Source organism: Lampetra planeri, chromosome 31 (genome assembly GCF_965212315.1).
Source record: "Lampetra planeri chromosome 31, kcLamPlan1.2.h2, whole genome shotgun sequence".
NCBI lineage: Eukaryota > Metazoa > Chordata > Hyperoartia > Petromyzontiformes > Petromyzontidae > Lampetra > Lampetra planeri.
In genome coordinates this window covers 12,595,949-12,615,527 of record NC_136137.1, presented here as the reverse complement: position 1 = coordinate 12,615,527, position 19,579 = coordinate 12,595,949, and the positions used below count along the sequence as shown (strand labels likewise).

Genomic DNA, 19,579 nt, shown 5'->3' with positions numbered 1-19,579 from the left:
CTGAGGGCATTGGGGACCAGGGAATTCTGCTGGGACCATCTAGGGCCGGGGTTAGTGGACCTCATTTGATTCCGGCCCAGACCGTCATAAGAGGGGACGGGGACCCTTTCATCGCGGTCCTCAATGTGGGGTCGCAGACAGTGGTAGTTCCTCAAGGGACGGTGCTTGCTCACGCGACGCCGGTGCCCTGCGAGGAACCTGTTGCGAATCACGTCGGCACTGCTCCCCGGCCGCACCCACATTCGGACAGCGATGGAAGGTGGCTCGATGCGCTTTGTGCGGGATCGACGGACCTGTCAAATTCAGAGCGCCAACAGCTTAGAACGCTACTGCGGGAATTTTCCGACGTTTTCAGTCGGGACAAATACGATTTGGGTTGCACTCATCTGCTGCGTCACCATATTGACACGGGTGACAGCGCGCCAATACGCCAGAATCCGTTTCGGTTAAGTCCCGCCGAAAAGGACCATGTCAAATCGGCTATTGATGACATGTTAGCCGCCGACATAATTTCTCCTTCCACCAGCCCTTGGGGAGCGCCGATCGTCCTGGTTAAAAAGCAGGACGGCTCGTTGCGGTTTTGCGTTGATTTTCGGCGCCTTAACAAAATTTCGGTTGCCGACGCATACCCGCTCCCACGGATGGACGAATCGCTGGACGCCTTGGCGGGAGCGCGATTCTTCTCCACACTGGATTACTTTCGGGATTCTGGCAGCTTCCTCTGGACGATGATTCAAAGCCTAAAACTGCTTTCCGTACACCGCACGGCCTGTTCCAATTCAACCGGTTGCCGATGGGCTTACACTCAGCGCCGGCAACTTTCCAGCGTTTGATGGAATTGGTTTTGGCTGGATTGCAATGGGAGTCGTGCCTGATTTATTTGGATGACGTTATCGTCTTTAGTAAAACTTTTGACGAACATCTCCAGAGGTTGCGGGCGGTTTTCCTAAAGATGCGGGCTGCTAATTTGAAATTCAAACCCCAAAAATGTCATTTGTTACGCGATTCGGTGCGTTATTTGGGGCACATCGTGGGGCGCTCAGGTATTGCTACCGATCCCGCCAAAACGCAGTGTGTCAGCTCCTGGCCGACTCCCACCTCGGTGGGAGAGGTCAGGAGTTTCATTGGCTTCGCGTCGTATTACCGACGGTTCGTCGCTGATTTTGCGACGATTGCCAAACCCCTACACGCTTTAACATCAAAAGGGGTTCGGTTCCACTGGGGTCAGGAGGAGGAGGCTGCTTTCTGCTCCCTTCAGGACGCCCTGGTAAAAGCTCCTCCCTTGATTTACCCCGATTTTTCGGAACCATTTTTGCTCGACACCGATGCGAGCAACACGGGTATTGGGGGCGTGCTTTCCCAGGTGGTTGACGGCGTGGAACGGGTGGTTGCGTACGGCAGTCGGGTGTTGTCTCCAGCGGAGCAAAGATATTGTGTCACCCGTAGGGAACTGTTGGCAATTGTCTATTTCATCCAACAGTATCGCCCATATCTGTACGGTCGGCATTTCACCGTTTGCACAGATCATGCGGCACTGCAGTACGCCCTGCGAGTTCAACAGCCATCGGGACAATTGTCCCGATGGTTGGAGATCCTCCAGGATTTTGATTTCGAAACCACCTACCGTAAGGGCGTTCGCCACACCAACGCGGACGCTCTGTCGCGCATGCCAACCACCTCCGAATGTGCATGCCTCCTGGGGTCGGGACGTTGCAAGCCTGCAGGGGACATGCCGGTTCCGGTCCTGGCGGCAACCGCCGACGACGAAACATTGCTTCCAAATTCTATCGCACAACAGGGAAAAGATTCACTGCTGCGTTTGCCTGTTAATGAATGGGGGCGCCTCCAGATGGAGGATACCTCCCTCCTCGCGTCGCGTCGTCGCGCCGGGGAGGCGGGGCGGGGGACGGGTGATGCCGACGCATGGGAAATGCACGCGGGGTTGCTGATGCATTGGGACGGGAAATCCCATCGACACCGGCTGGTGGTCCCTTCTGGGTTACGGGGTAGGGTGGTGTGGGCTGCTCATGAGCACCTCCTCCACCTGGATACCCAAAAGACCCTCGCCTTGCTCCAGCTTGATTTTTTTTGGCCAGGCATGACGAGGGATGTCGCAGATCTGTTGGCATCATGCCCTCGGTGTGCGCAGCGAAAACCACCAGCACGGGAGTCAAACCCGCCTTTGCAGTCTATCAGAGTCTCCAGAGTGAACGAACTTGTCGCGCTGGATATTCTGGGGCCATTTCCCGCCACCCCTAGGGGCAATAGATATTTGTTGACCGGGGTGGAATACTTTACGCGCTGGCCTATGGCCTGGCCCAGGGGTCCTCAAACTACGGCCCGCGGGCCACATGCGGCCCGCCGAGGACATTTATCCGGCCCGCCAGGTGTTTTTGCCGCCGCTGCCTGTCTGTTACTTTTTTTCTTCATGAGAAGGACGGTCATTGGTGGAAGAGGGAGATGGGGCGGCCGCCGCCGATTGGCTGGCCGGCTGAAGCGCTGGATCATGGGAATTGTAGTCCGGCCGCAATCAAGCTTCAGGCGGTGGGAGGAACCGAACAGCGCAGCCGGACTACTACTCCACCTCCCAGGACTCAGAGGAAGCCAGGGCATGTGGGAGGGGCCGGCTGCGCTGTGAACAAAACTGCAGGTGTAATTAATTTTTAATGGCACCCGCACCAGTGTGAGCCTGGGGTAAAAGCGGAGTTCCCCCAATCAGACTGCATTGATGGGCAGTGCAGTCTGTATGTCTCTGTGTGGGCAAAGTTATTGCTGGTATATGGTTTTTGTAGCGCTGTATATATATAGGCATTTTACTAATAGCAATTTTGACTCCCTAGGAAACAATGATGTCAAGAAAGAGAAAAATTGCCTCGGAGTGTAGGATATTCAAAGAACAGTGGACTTATGATTACTTTTTCATGCAGTACAAGGAAAGAGCTGTGTGTCTGATATGCCAGAATATAGTGTCTGTGTTCAAAGAATACAATTTAAGTCCACACTATGAAACTCAACATTAAGATAAATATGATTGTTTGGTCGGAGAAGTGAGAAAAGATAAAATATTAAAACTGAAAAATACATTAACAACTCAGCAAAATACTTTTGTGAAGCAGAAGCAGCTAAATATTTCATCACTGCGAGCAAGTTGTCAAGTTGCCAAGCTAATAGCGTACACTGGCAGACCATTCATGGAGGGATAATTTGTTAAAGAATGCCTTCTTTCTGTTGCCAAAGAGATGTGTCCAGAGAAGGCCGATTTATTTAGTACAGTGAGTCTTAAAGGACATACAATTACACGGAGAATTGAAGAAATGGGAGACAATTTGCATCAGCATTTGCAAAACTCCCCAAAAAAAATTTGCTATTTTCCTTGGCACTCGACGAAATCAATGATGTTCGGGATTCTGCACAACTTCTAATTTTTATTCGTGGAAGCTTGCTGCACTGCAAAGCATCAAAGGAACAACTACAGGAGAGGATATCTATGAAAAGATTTGCCAAACTGTGAATGGTTTGGAGCTGAACTGGGCTAAACTTGCCAGTGTGACAACTGATGGTGCTCCTAGCATGGTGGGGTCTAAGAAAGGAGTAATTGCTCGCATTAACCAAGAGATGGACAAACATAACCATTCTCATCCAATAGCCATACACTGCCTCATCCACCAACAAGCGCTGTGTAGTAAATCACTGAAGTAGGACTCTGTTATGAAAATTGTGGTATCTTATGTTAACTTCATTAGAGCTACATAGAAGGGAAGTAGTCCTGCATAATGCACGGGCATATGTAGTACTAATCACATTCCTGCATTTCCCATAAATATGCTAAATTCCTCTTGATATGCAAATTATTTTGTCAAGGCGCCCTTTCCCCCCCCTTCCAACCCAGCTTATATATATGCTCCAAGCTCGTGTGCTGTTTCATTCAGACGCTGTCGTCTCGACAGACCTGGTTTTCACCTGAGGACGGCTGCTTGCGTTGTGTTTATTACTTCCCTTCTACGTGACTTTACCGAAAGAACCAAAAAGATGAAACCCTGCAGTCATGAAAGCTTTAAATCGAAATTCATTAGAGCTCATGGACTAAACCACAGACAATTTCAGGAATTTCTGTCTGAGCTAAATGTTGACTATGAAGATGTTCTGTACCACACAGAAGTCCGTTGGCTGAGTCGAGGGAGAGTTTTGAAACGTTTCTATGACTTACTTCCACAGATTACAGCTTGTCTGCTTTCAAAAAACATAGAAGTACCAGAGCTCAATGATGCAGAATGGAAATGGCACCTTGCCTTTCTGACAGATGTAACAGAGCTACTCAACAGTTTCAATGTGCAACTTCAAGGAAAGGGGAAGCTCATCTGTGATATGCAATCACATGTCAAAGCATTTGAAGTAAAATTAGGCCTCCTCATCAAACAAGTGAAGGAGGAAAACTTCTGCCATCTCCCCACAACTCAAAATCTGTTAGCGGAAAAACCATTGGTTGCATTCCCAAACAAAACATGTGTGGATTCACTGTAAAAATTGCGAAAGGAGTTCCAATTTAGATTTAAAGAGCTTCATCTCCATGAACAGGACATACAGCGTTTCTGTAACCCATTTTCTATTGACATTGAAAATGTGGATACAATTTACCAAATGGAACTGGCTGAACTGCAGAATTGTGACTCTCTGAAAGACGCATTCAAGTCAAGCAGCCTTCATAATTTCTATGCATCTCTCCCCTCTGAGACATATCCTCATCTCAGGAACCATGCACTCAAAATGGCAACCATCTTTGGCAGCACTTATGTCTGTGAACAGACTTTTTCCAGAATGAAACATTTGACATCTCCAACCAGATCTAGACTAACGGATGCACACTTGCATCACTTGTTACGACTAGCAGTGACAAATATGGAACCGGACATTGACCATCTCATTAGCCAAAAGCAGGCTCATAGTTCCCATTGAAATACTGGCAAGTTTGTTGATTTAACTTTGCTTGTTCTTCATTTTAAATATTGTATTTGTTCCCGTTTTGTTTCTTCACTTCAAAATAAGATATATGCAGTGTGCATAGGAATTTGTTCATAGTTCGTTTTAACTATAGTCCGGCCCTCCAACGGTCTGAGGGACAGTGAACTGGCCCCCTGTTTAAAAAGTTTGAGGACCCCTGGCCTGGCCCCTGGCCAACCAGTCGGCAGCAGCCATCGTGGAGGCCTTTGTCCAAGGTTACGTCATGGACAAAGGTGCTCCGGAGCGGCTGCTGACCGACCAGGGAAAACATTTTTCCGGCAAACTCCTCCAACAGGTCTGTGAGCTCCTGGGAACGAAAAAAATTCGTACCTCTCCCTATCACCCGCAAACTGACGGGATGGTCGAGCGTCTGCATCGAACCATCACGTCTATGTTGTCGCAGCAGGTTTCGGACTCACAAACCGATTGGGACTTGCAAATTCAGAAATAGATCTGGAATTACCTTTAACTTTCACCAGGGTACCCAGTTTATGAAAGAACGAAATCCTGGCTTTATTCATAGCGTTTGGGAGAGTTGGAATTAAACGCTGTGTTAAGCATCAACATTTACTGTGAGTTGAGAGGGGCACCAACTTTTTTACAGAGCTCCAATGGGATACGATTGGGGCCAAGCAGCCTTCCCCACGGGTGATGAGGCAATGGCATCGATTCGTTCTTGAGAGGCAATAAGCCTGCCTAACTGCTGAAGGTCCAAATTGGGGTGAGTGACCTTAGTTAAAAAGGAGTTTATCTCCTCGCCGGTCGGGAAATCAAAGATACACGGGGACTTTTTGAATTATCTAAAGTTCATGTTCATTTCCCTAGTTTTGGTTAGAGGAGAGTCCTTCCCGCTCTGGATAGAGACAATAAACTATCGGTGTCGCCGGGTTGTGACCAGTTTAGCTAGTAACCTGACTATAGTAGAAGAGTCATGAAAGGGCAATCTGACTCTCTTATTTATATAGCAGGCTAGTTTTATTATTAACCACTTCCAGTTCTATTCTTGTAGTGTTAATTTATATTACATTTGTAGTGATGGAGTGGATTTAAACTTCTCATGCAAGACAGCAAGATCCTCCTTTAGCTCCTGTTGCTTTTGATGACCTTTCTTCATCTGTGGGCCCCCTTTTTTTGTTTGTGAACCTCAAATGAATGCTTTAAGAAAGTCCCAAATTATATGGGAAGAAAGGGGTTAGAGGCCGAATGAATCTGTATTAATTCACCTATTTCCTTTCTCAACTCCTTCATCATCTGCTCGTCATCCAGGAGCCGCTTATCCGGGGATCAGAAGTTAGCCACTACCTAGTCTGGGTCAAGAATTATTTGGATAAATATTGAAATGTGGTCGAAGAACTGCAAGTCCAAAATTTTGGTTTTCGTGAGCTTTGACAGAAGTAGCTTAGAGGCTTGGAAAAGCCAAATCTGGACAGAGTCTTGTGTGCTTTAGAGGTGTGGATAAAGTCATTATCTGTCTGATTAAGGACCATGAAGGGGTCGACTAGATAACGCTGGGACATTATATTTGGAGGAGTCTTTGTAGAGTATTTTGCTCTGAAGCGATAGGATGGAATTTATCGAGGACAGGGTTTAGAACCAAACTTACAGTTCCTACCCACTATGATTTTCCCCATTCTCTTCTCAATCAGTGCAGAGCTAATGGAAGGGAGATTATAGACGTTTAGCAAGGTGATTTCCCTATCCTGCAGTTTACCCGAGGGAAGAACATATTTTCCCTGCGGATCCACAACTAGTAAGTTATGGGAGATGTTGATCCTTTTCTTCACCAGGATGCCTAATCACCTGTATATGGGGGATCTTTGATTTTTATGGTTATGTGGTGGTTGTGGTTATATGGTGATTGTGGTGAGAATGTGGTAATCGTTGTGATTATGTGGCTGTGGTTATATTGTAGTGATTATAATGGGGTTATGTGATTATTATGGTTGTGGTTTTAATGTGGGTGTTGTGGTTATGTGGCTAAGGTTGTAGTTATGTGGTTGTGCTTATAATGTAGTTGTGGTTATATTCTGGCTGTTGTAGTTATGTGGTGGTTATGCTTGCAGTTGGAATTTGGTTGTGGTTATAAGGCAGTTGTAGCTATGGTTGTGGTTATTTTGTGACTAATATGGTTACTTCACTTTAGTTGTGGTTATATCAGGGCTAATTATGGCTCTAAAATATTGGTACAGCTGTTGAAAATTATACATGTGCTGTTGATATTAATATTAACATTTCTGTCATTGATATGTCATTGTTGCTATAATATTATTGTTGATGCTGATATGAACAATAATATGATTGTTGATATGCCATTATTGTTGATGTTATTGTTGTTGATAAAGTCAACTCACTGTTGTTCATTTTGACATGATGTTATTGTTGATGTTGCCCCATCAACTATTGCTGATTTGGTGGCTCAGTCCCGACCAACCTTTTGTTCCCTCGATCCCTACCCTACCAAATAAATTCAAGGAAATTTCCATTTACTCTGTCCATTTGTCACCAACATTTTGAATTAATTTCTCAGCTCTGGTATTGTCCTTTCCACCTTCAAACTTGCAGCTGTCACCCCTCTCCTGAAAAAGAATGGCTTTGATTCTGAGGTTCCACATAATTATCACCTAATCTACCCTTCCTATCCAAAGCCCCTAAATGCCTGGTTGCTTGGAGTTGAATCACCATCTGAACCTTATGGCAGTACCCCGGGGTACCATAGTACTCCGGCTTTCGCATAATCTCTGTGGTGCAGCCATTTTTAGTCTTATGATGGTCAGTGATGCGGAAATCGACTCATCTCGACGAGTTGTACACGATGCACTATTCAAAGTTGAATTTTTCGATGACGGATTTTTTATGCTAATATAGTGCCGTAACGCGCGCAGGGTTTACAAACAGCAGTTGCATTCATGTACGGGGTTGCAAACAGTGAGGTCAGCTCAGGATAAGTAGGTGAAGGCGGGTGGCCTGGGTGACAGCAGACAGAGAGATGCCAGCAATTAGGGAAAGAGGCAGTGATTGGCTGACTGCAAATGCAAATGCGGGGTAGGCGCCACGGAGGCGAGAGATAGAGGCTAGAGGTGATAAGAGGGAGAACACGTGCAAGAGACGCCGGAAGGACGCCGGCTTAATGAGGGTCATCTGAGGGCACTTAATGAGGAGGGGGATATAAGGGGAACGTGTGAGGCAGTTGGGTGGCGTTGGTTGGAGATGAAGCAGTGAAAAGATTCAAGAGAAATCCGGGACCACGCCCTCCACACCTCGTCCTCTCCAGGGGTGTTGGCTGAACCCCCGCTGGAAGAACGGGCGAGGTTGGAGGTGCGGGTGTGGACAGGCTAGCAGTGGAGAGGCGAGCGGACTCTTTAGTCTGAGTGTGATAGGCTAGCGGGGTGAGAAGCTAGCAGAGTATAAAGAGAGAGAGTCCGTGACAGGCTAGACAGCGGAGAGCAACAGGCTAGCGGAGCGAGAGTAAGCTTGAAGTAGCAGGCTAGCAGAGGAAGAGAGGAAGAGTTCGCGAAAGGAGTAGGTGGTGTTGAACAAGAGCAGCATCTGTGTGGGATACTGTCAATAAAGTGACACAGGAGAAAAAGACGAAGTTGTCCGCGTGAATAAACACCACACTCCACTAATGTTTGGTGTTTCGACATCGCGGAGTAGCACTAATTTCGGATTGATTGGTACCCCAGTCGCGGAGTTAAGTACACCCCTGAAAAAAATAGTATCCCAGAAATAAAATATTTAATTGCCTCGACCATTTTGTATTATTTGGTACCCTGGGGTACCGCCATAAGGATCCAGTCTGGGTTCAGGGGTAGACACAGCAGACACGGTACACACAGCACTCAGACAGCTCTGGTTAAAGTGGTGAGCGACCTTTTGATCGCTGCTGATTCTAGCTCACCTAGTATTCTCACTTTGCTGGATCTGAGTTCACCCTTTGACACCATCGATCATATATTTTGATTGATCGCTTGGAAATCATCATGGGGGTTCGAGGAACTGCTCTCTGTTAGTTCAGATCGTATCTAGCTAATCGGGAATAGTTTATATCCATGGGAGATTTTAAATCTGCTCCCAGCCCGGTTTCATTTGGGGTTCCTCAGGGTTCAGTTCTTGGACCTCTTCTCTTTTGTATTTATATGGTGCCACTGAGTCATATGCTCCGAAATCTTGTCATAAAGTGTCATTGCTATGAGGACGACATTAAATTTAGCATAATGAGTCCGATATCCCTTCATCTGCCTCCATGCTCACTTTGGCGATTACTTCCTTCAAAAGTTGGTTACAACGAAACTTCCTCCAATTGAACGGTGTTAAAACGGAGGTGATGCTCATTGGGTCACCCCACCAACTTCACAAAGCTGCATCAATCAACATTACGATTGACGGTTATCTAATCAGTTCGGCAATGAGAGTCACAAATCCAGGGGTCATCTGTCATCCCACATTGTTCTTCAAGGCTCATATTAAAAAGATCGAAAAGACTTCATTTTTCCATCTTCGGAATATCTATTGTATTTGATCCCTTCTCTCTGCCTCAGATGAAGAAAAGCTGGTCCATGCCTTCATCTCATCACGCATAGACTATTGCAATGTCTTACTCCCTGGCATGGATAAGAAAATGCTGATCATCATTGGACCTCATTTGCCAGTACCAAAATATGATAATAGGTTTTTTCCCTTTTTTCTGGCAACAAAACAGGTGTTAAGCTGTTCAAACACCAAACTGAGACCTTTTACAAGAAATCATGTCTGCATTAACCACAATACTTGTGGTCAAATTGCAAACAAAAAACATACTCTGATAACATATGCATTGTCCTTGAAACTGATTGGTCCACACCAGAGACATCTTTCTTTTAAGCCTCGTTCCAAACGGTGTTAGACCAGAGGATGCACACCCCAAGCTCTCATTCCTCTGATTGTCTTTGGGCTGTACGCCTTTTGGCATCCTCTGGTCTAACACCGTTTGACATGATGCTCAAAAAAAGCTGTCTCTGGTGTGTGCCGATCAGTTTCAAGGACAATGCATATATTATCAGAGTATGTTTTTTGTTTGCATTCTGACCACAAGCATTGTGGTTAATGCAGACATGATTCCTTGTAAAAGGTTTCAGTTTGGTGTTTTAACATCTTTACACCTGTTTTGTTGCCAGAAAATAGGGGAAAAACCTATTATCAGGATGCTGATCAATTTGCAGCATGTTCAAAATGTGGCTGCTTGGGTGTTAACCTGAACACCTACTTCACATCATATTACACCAGTGTTGGCCTCCCTGCACTGGCTTCCAGTTTCATATACAATTCAGTTTAAAATCCTATTGTTAACTGACAAAGCAGTGAACCATCTTGCCCCATACTCTTTGGTTCTTTCGGTAAAGTCACTGATGGTGATTGCTTCTGTTGCAATCGAAACGTCGTGATTTGTTTTATTTTATTTCTAACTACGTGATTTTACCGAAAGAACCAAAGAGTATGGATTCCTGCAGTCACGAAAGCTTCAAATCATCTTGCCCCAGCCTATATCATTGACATACTGCACCCATGTCCCCTCAAGATTCCTAATAGCTGGGGATGTAGATCTTGTCTGCATTCCCAGGTTGAGGTTTCGGTCTATGGGTGAATAAGCTTTTTCCTGTGTCGTCCCCAGGCTATGGAATGCTCTTCCACGAGATATCAGGATCTCTGAGTATGTGGACATTTTTTAAATGCGTCTTAAAACCTATTTATATGCTTCCGCTTATTGAACTTTTAGTCTATTTAGTAAATGGATTATAATATAATTATTTTCATGCTGAGTGTCTGCGGCTGCTGTGTCCTATACAGTGCTTTGAGATCCTTGATGAAAAGCCCTAAACAATGGAATGATTATATTGTTGTTGATGTTGATTGAAAGTAGGCCTGCAAATCTCATTGGGAAAGGAAAAGCAACAAATCCATATTGCTTTCAATTAACTTAGCTCATACCCCCTGCAAATGAGTGTTAGTATATTTGAAATTTAAGTGGAATTTACCTTTTTACTTAGCCTATTCACATTTTACAGGTTTAAAAATGTATTGTACATTTTTTATCAAATGTAAAAAAAAAAATTGTTCTGATTTTTTTCAGGGCAATCAAGGTTGCCATTGCAAACGAGGCAAAGCTTCATGTGTCTCAATGGCTTTAGTCATCTCCTGCTTAAATAAGGCTACAAGTATACAACATACATGCAGTATTTGCAAACTAACTACACATACTTACTACATACTTGGGTCATTTGTGTAAAAGAGCTTATGGCTGAACGTCCATCAACAAATATAACCAATGAATAAATCAACCAAACATACATACGCACTCACCACTCTCATGCCGGTCTGCGTAGACATACACCTAGAACAGAGGGATCCAGTCCAGGATCCGGTCTGTGTTGTCGCATCCTGAGCTCCCATGTCTTTCTTTATACCCTTCTGCAGATCCTGCATTTACAGATGGTCATTTTACAAGAAGAGTTAACAACAGATCATAAACGTGATAGAATCAATATAAAATTGTACATCCTTTTGTCTATCCATTGCTGGTGGTAAAGAATAATGTTGGCAGTGCCAGCCAAGTGCTCCTTAACTTAGCCTGCATCCTCCCCTGGCCTTCCTTACCATGCCTTACCAAACAACTTCTGCTTCAAATTCCTAGCCTGTCTATGGCATCTTCAGTTTTAGCACTTATCTACATATCCTTCATTTACTCGAATTCTGCTGCTGCCTCAACTACAACTGTATTAAAGCATTCCTGGAGTATCTCTGCTTCTAGCTCTGTCACACCTCAGAGACATTTAGCTTTGCTGTATTAAAGGAGCACAGGAAGGAAATCAGAGAGAAACTATCGCATGACGAAACTACTTATTGGTAGAAGCCAGCAGAGCAGATGGAAGATGCTAATAATAATAGGGATAACAAGAAGTTATTCTATATGGTTATTTGATCATTTGGTAAGAAGTTGTCTAAGAATATAGGGCAGGAACCAGTTATGAATGGAATTGGGGTAGAATGCTCTGTGAACGAGAGAATGGCAGCGGTATGGTAGGCATGGGGTTAGGGTTGATTTGATGACCCTGACCTATGTAATCCACCGTTACCTGCTCGGGAGCTTCCTGACGGCCGTAGCTTGTGATCAGACGCTCCCACAGCCAGCGAGCAGCCAGGCTAACGGACACAGAGGAGCCCTTGACGTCTCTGTCTGGGGGAGCGACCCCGCCCCTCCACCATTCAGATGCTCCCGACACAAACCTCTCCACTGTCAGTAGCAGCAGCACCAGCCTGAAGATCATGTAACACCACCACCATCAAGCGTTAAACGAAGCTGCCTTGTGTCCTATCCTTTCAGCTCCAGCTCCTAGACACTGAACCGGATGTTTTGCTTTCTACTTGACATTGCTGAGGATATGCAGGTGGCCAAGTCGACTATTGACCAAAGATGCTAAGCCAGAACCAGCGTGGTCTGGAGATGAGGGTTCTCATTTCCAGTTCAGTTATCACTCATCCACTGATAATAATAGGTTTTGCCCTTTCTGGCAATAAGATAGGTGTTAGGATGTTCAAACACCAAATAGAATAACTTTTTGCAAGGCATCAGGTCTGCATTAACCACACATACCTGTGGTAAAACTTCCAAACATGCTCCGATTAGAATATATGCATTGTCTTTGAAACTGATTGGGCTACACCAAGGATAGCCTTCTTTACGGTCTTGTTTACTCTTATTTTGATACTGGCAAGAAAGGTCTAATAGATATAAATGCTCAACCCGAGCTATAAATGCACTTATACTTGCGCTACCTTTGTATTGTTCACCTTTTGGTGGTCTCTGGTCTAACACTGGTGGGATCACTCTCTCTGTGAAGTTGCATTTAACACCAGAAAATAGATTTGACTAACAGTGTCAAATCTGGAGGGTGTATTACTCTTAGAAGAAAATGTTATCTGGAGCGGCGACCATTACCCTAACACAACAGCCTCCACCCAATGTCCACACCTGTCCACAATGAGCTCCAGTAGCAATGTGACCTCACGGGTGCCATCCTGATTTTGTTCCTCCAACTCCTGCTGCAGCAGCACGGGGAGGTCGAGGTGCCAAGCCGGGCGGTCAGGGTAGCGCCAAGACGGGCAGGCGTGGACACCGGTTCTTGACGCGACAGAGATGAGGAGGCCCTGCAGCTCTGTGAGATCACGACGCAGAGTAACGCAGCGCAGCTCTGTGCTGTCCATGTCAGTCATGGCCGTTGGTGGCTGGGGTGGGGTTGGAACAAGGAGAGAGTAAAAGCCTCAACATTGCAGAATGTATCTTCTTGGTTCTTTCGGTAAAGTCACTTAGAATGGAAATAATAAAATAATAAAAACATAATAAAATTATTCTCACGACGTTTCGGCCACAACGCAAGCAGCCGTCCTCAGGTGAAGACCAGGTCTGTCGGGGAGACAGCGTCTGAATGAAACAACACCACGCTTGGAGCGTATATTTAAGCTGGGTTGGAAGGGGGCGCCTTGACAAAAGAATTTGCATATCAAGAGGAATTTAGCATATTTATGGGAAATGCAGGTATGTGATTAGTACTACTTGTGAAATGCGTAGGAGGTGGGCGGGGGGGTTTCAAAGTCATATTATGCCCGTGCATTATGCAGGATTAGCAGCATCAAAGGGAGTGGGTAGGGGTAGCATTAATAAAGGGAAGGAATGTAATAGTATGTAGCTGCAGTAACTAAACAACCACGTAAAAAACTACAGTATAAACTACATAGTATGATCAGTATACTAAATATACTCTCCAATAAGCTGAGCTACTAACAGTAAGTAATACATTACAATTTTATGTCGCAAAAAAGATAGAATAATACATAGTGTAATATTACACTATGTATTATTCTAAGGTGGTGTATAGTAATACAGTATGTAATTTAATGTTGGGTTTGTCTATGGCAGCATATAGTACGGGGTAGACCCGTGTGATGTAAGGGAAAAAAGTATAGCTGGAAGCATATTATATTTTTTGCGACATAAAATTGTAATGTATTACTTACTGTTAGTAGCTCAGCTTATTGGAGAGTATATTTAGTATACTGATGATACTATGTAGTTTATACTGTAGTTTTTTACGTGGTTGTTTAGTTACTGCAACTACATACTATTACATTCCTTCCCTTTATTAATGCTATCCCTACCCACTCCCTTTGATGCTGCTAATCCTGCATAATGCACGGGCATAATATGACTTTGAAACCCCCCCGCCCACCTCCTACGCATTTCACAAGTAGTACTAATCACATACCTGCATTTCCCATAAATATGCTAAATTCCTCTTGATATGCAAATTCTTTTGTCAAGGCGCCCCCTTCCAACCCAGCTTAAATATACGCTCCAAGCGTGGTGTTGTTCATTCAGACGCTGTCTCCCCGACAGACCTGGTCTTCACCTGAGGACGGCTGCTTGCGTTGTGGCCGAAACGTCGTGAGAATTATTTTATTTTTATTATTTTATTATTTCCATTCTACGTGACTTTACCGAAAGAACCAAGAAGATGAATCCCTGCAGTCACGAAAGCTTTAAATCGAAATTGCAGAATGTAATTTATAATTTGGAAAAAAGTATTTGATCCCCTGCTGATTTTGTACGTTTGCCCACTGACAAAGAAATGATCAGTCTATAATTTTAATCGTAGGTTTATTTGAACAGTGAGAGACAGAATAACAACAACAAAATCCATAAAAACGCATTACAAAAATGTTATAAGTTGATTTGCATTTTAATGGGGGAAATAAGTATTTGACCCCTCTGCAAAACATGACTTAGTACTTGGTGACAAAACCCTTGTTGGCAATCACAGAGGTCAGACGTTTCTTGTAGTTGGCCACCAGGTTTGCACACATCTCAGGAGGGATTTTGTCCTACTCCTCTTTGCAGATCTTCTCCAAGTCATTAAGGTTTCGAGGCTGACGTTTGGCAACTCGAACCTTCAGCTCCCTCCACAGATTTTCTATGGGATTAAGGTCTGGAGACTGGCTAGGCTACTCCAGGACCTTAATGTGCTTCTTCTTGAGCCACTCCTTTGTTGCCCTGGCCGTGTGTTTTGGGTCATTGTCATGCTGCAATACCCATCCACGACCCATTTTCAATGCCCTGGCTGAAGGAAGGAGGTTCTCACCCAAGATTTGACGGTACATGGCCCCGTCCATCGTCCCTTTGATGCGGTGAAGTTGTCCTGTCCCCTTAGCAGAAAAACAACCCCAAAGCATAATGTTTCCACCTCCATGTTTGACGGTGGGGATGGTGTTCTTGGGGTCATAGGCAGCATTCCTCCTCCTCCAAACACGGCAAGTTGAGTTGATGCCAAAGAGCTCCATTTTGGTCTCATCTGACCACAACACGTTCACCCAGTTGTCCTCTGAATCATTCAGATATTCATTGGCAAACTTCAGACGGGTATGTATATGTGCTTTCTTGAGCAGGGGGACCTTGCGGGCGCTGCAGGATTTCAGTACTTCACGGTGTAGTGTGTTACCAACTGTTTTCTTGGTGACTATGGTCCCAACTGCCTTCAGATCATTGACAAGATCCTCCCGTGTAGTTCTGGGCTAATTCCTCACCGTTCTCATGATCATTGCAACTCCACGAGGTGAGATCTTGCATGGAGCCCCAGGCCGAGGGAGATTGACAGTTCTTTTGTGTTTCTTCCATTTGCGAATAATCCCACCAACTGTTGTCACCTTCTCACCAAGCTGCTTGGCGATGGTCTTGTAGCCCATTCCAGCCTTGTGTTATAGGTCTACAATCTTGTTCCTGACATCCTTGGAGAGCTCTTTGGTCTTGGCCATGGTGGAGAATTTGGAATCTGATTGATTGATTGCTTCTGTGAACAGGTGTCTTTTATACAGGTAACAAGCTGAGATTAGGAGCACTCCCTTTAAGAGCGTACTCCTAATCTCAGCTCGTTACCTGTATAAAAGACACCTGGGAGCCAGAAATCTTTCTGATTGAGAGGGGTTCAAATACTTATTTCCCTCATTAAAATGCAAATCAATTTAGAACATTTTTGACATGCGTTTTTCTGGATTTTGTTGTTGTTATTCTGTATCTCACTGTTCAAATAAACCTACCATTACCAGCAAAACGTCGTACTCAAATTGTAAATGTTGTGGATTCACTCTTCAGCATCTTCGGGCAAATCTTATTGGCGAAAAATGTTGCAAGTACTCTGCACAGACCTGGTTAACTAGTTGATGGGTGGTTGGAGTGCAGCAGCACCTTGCGTTGTTTATCCTATGCATTGTCAATAATTCTATTGAAGTCATTTTTTATGGCTGCTTGTTTTTTTTCATTAATTGTATCCCAATTGTGATATAGGTGTCATGCCACGAGTTTCACAATTCATTATAGAATTTAGCATCATCCTGTAACGAACTTGTTGGGCAAAGTCTTTGGAAGTTTAATTACAGTACAGGTAGTCCCCGATAACCACAATGCGTTCTTGAAATTCTTTGTGGAAGGAGAAATCGTGTAAATCGATCACTGATTTCCCATAAGAAATAATGTAAATAGGGGGTGTTGCATTCAAAGCCCCCAACTTGATCGACAAATTCATCATTATTACCGATTTATTATGACTATATTTTGGTTAATGCTTTTTATTGTTGCATTTTTATGTATATTTTCATGCATAACATTAAAAAAGAAAAGAAACAATGATGAAGGTAACCTAATGTAAAGAATACCGTAGTCTATGTATGTGAGCTGACTTGGGTGGAAGATAAAGACAAAACGTAAGAATAGAAAACGGATAAGTGCAGCAGGGGTGTAGTGCACCAATGCCATTACCACTTTCTTCCTTGTACTGGTGTAGTGACTGGGAATATCACTGTGTGGTGCCGGGCCTGTGAGGCCACGGTGGGATGTATACTGTTGTGTGTACACCCCGGACACGGGGTGTAGTACCAGTCCTAGTGGGGCCTTGGGTGAGCGCTGGTTAAGCGCGGTGGCACCACGCATAGCATACGGTGCGGGCTCCTGTTGAGAGAGCGAGAGAGTGTCAGCCAGCTAGGGTTACGTTGGGGGCATTATACTCTGGCTGACCTGGGGACATGTGTAGGGGTGTTACGGAGGAGCTGTATGTGTAGGGGTGTTAGAGAGAGAGCCGTTATGCATGGCAGCTTATGGGAAACAAACACAGTGGGCGGGGCTACGTGAGTGCACGGGGGGGGTGCTCTCAACGACGTCCGCACCAGGCAGCCCGGGGCCCCACCCCTCAGCGGGGGTGGAGTATAAAGGGTGATGTGTCAGAGGGCTCGGGGCAGAATGTTTAAGAAAACTCTTGAAGACCGAAGACTGCCTAGCTAGAGCCCTGGACTCCCCTGGGACGCCGCCCTTGTCAGGGCCGCGCAGGACCGAGCCAGCGGCGTGGTCCCGTGAACCAGAGCCAGGACTCTGGGACTCCGGGTACCGTAGCCCGACTGACCAGTGTCGGGCCAGACAGCCTCCCCGAGCCCAGTATTTGGAGGATTAGGAGGCAGGCTAGGGGTAGCTAGCCGTGTGTTCCCAGCTATCCGGGTGAGGGGGCCGATACCCCCTCCAGTACTGTATGTCCCCAGTGACTGTTGTGAAATAAATACGTGTGCCTCTACTCGGGTGTGCACGCGTCCTCAACGGTACTACATCTGGTGACAGAAGTGAACAACAACGAACATGGACACGCGCCGAACAGCTCGGGCCGGGGTGCAGGAGGCGGAGGACACCGCGGGAAGTGCGGTGCCAGAGACGGCTGATGGAGGCAACGAGCAGCCGGGGCCGAATGCATCCTTACCGGGGCATCGGGAGGAAGGGGAGTCGCCATCCGACGGACTTCGGCTGGCGCACGCGAGGCTGGCGGAGCTGCTGTATGCTGCTGCCGCCACACTCGAGAGCATCACTCGGCTGGGGGCTGCTGGACCGCCGCGGGGCGAGGACGGCCGACGACCGTTGCGCCTTCCCGCCATTTCTACTGACTACAACTTTGAATCTCCCGCCATCGCCGCAGCAGCTGCCGAGGGCGTGGCCAGCCTCAACCTGGGGTCCGACATCGGCCTCGCAGGGGCTGCCGCGTCACCACCAACAGACGGAGCGTCACCATCAGCGCGACAGGCGATTCCATCTGTCGTTCGTGCCGACGCTCAGCCGAGTTGCGGGGACAGCAAAGCGCGGGCCTCCACGGCGATCGCTGCGCTACACCAAAGGCTGCCCCCGCTGAAAGAGTTTGTAGCTGAGGAGGGCGACTGGGGGGGGTTCCAGCGGCGCTTCCTCGCGCACCAAGAAATGGCGGGGTGGTCGGACGCCGAAGCCCTCTGCGCGCTGCCGGCGCTCCTCGACGGTGACGCCCTCGCCGCTCTTACGTCGGCACCGAGGGACAAGCACTCCACTCTTCAGATGGCGCTGCAGTTGCTGGCTGGGGTCTACGGACCTTCGGCGGAATGCAGACAGCGATTTTACGATCGCCAGCGGGGTGCAAAGGAGTCGCCCCTCGCCTACCGTACGAGCCTTCTGGCGTTGGCAAAGACGGCCTTCCCTCGTATGGATGACCAAGGCGTGGACGCGATGGTCACTGAGAAAATTCTTCTGCTGGCGGACGACCTGGACATTGCCATCGTCGCACAGGAGGACACGGAAATGGGTTCCCTCCAGGCGGCGCGGCTCCTCCACGCTAACCTCCTGTCACAGCGACGGAAGGCCAGCAGGGCAGCGGCCGGGCGTACGGTGGCTGCCGTCACCACCCCGACGGAGGAGGTCTACGCCGCCGACTTCCGACAGCAGCAGAGGGTGGGAGTACGGGCGGGCCGGGATGGGTCGGGCCGCTCCGACCGTCCGTCATCACCGCCTGCGCTCCCGCGCTGCTATAACTGTGGCATCCGGGGCCACGTCGCCTCGGGGTGCCGCTCTCCTCGACAGCGGGGGACGACGCCTCGCCGGGACGCCGGCCCTCCTCCTCCTTCCAAGCTCCATCAACATGACCCGGCGTGTCGCGGCACCCCACATGTTTGGCCAAAGCACACACCCGTTACACACAAGCACACCGCAACGAACGGGGGGCCAACATTGCGCACCGTCGGGCCAACACGCACCACTATGGGGACCCAAATCGAACCCAGGCAGTGGTCCGTGTTGGCCCACCGCGTTGTGGCGGCGTCGTCGGGGTCGTCGGCCGTAGTAGGGCACATTGACGGGGTCGAAGTGCGTATCCTCGTCGATACAGGAGCGTCGGCGACTATCATTTCGGAACTCATATACAACATTCTCCCCATCCAGAGTCGTCCTTTGCTACCGGTTAATGTCCCATTCTACGCTGCTAACGGGGGCTCATTGGGTATCATGGGTCAGATTCGCGCACAAAATTTCGATCGGTGATATTAAATTGTCCGGCCCCATTTTTGTTTCCTCCTCGCTGGCGGTTCCGTGCCTGCTGGGGACGGACTTCTTGGGCAAAATGCCAATTCGGATTTTGATTGATCAAGGTTGCATTGAGCTCCCGTCGGGACGACGGATGGCGTTTTTGCCTTCCCCTACTGCGGCTCGGTCGGCATTCGCGACGGT

At 47.1% G+C, this 19,579-nt stretch overlaps 1 protein-coding gene across 3 annotated transcripts in view; it reads right to left on the bottom strand.

The window, feature by feature from the left end:
* The window catches only part of LOC144729239 (coiled-coil domain-containing protein 157-like), an 88,306-nt gene that overhangs the window by 30,869 nt on the left and 37,858 nt on the right, over positions 1-19,579 (bottom strand). For all 3 annotated transcript variants that reach the window (XM_078609339.1, XM_078609355.1, XM_078609341.1), the window contains exons 2-4: positions 13,004-13,257; positions 12,108-12,288; positions 11,335-11,451 (exon numbers count right to left, since the gene is read on the bottom strand). In XM_078609339.1, the coding sequence (XP_078465465.1) occupies positions 11,335-11,451; positions 12,108-12,288; positions 13,004-13,257 (552 nt within the window). The remainder of the gene's footprint in view (positions 1-11,334; positions 11,452-12,107; positions 12,289-13,003; positions 13,258-19,579) is intronic.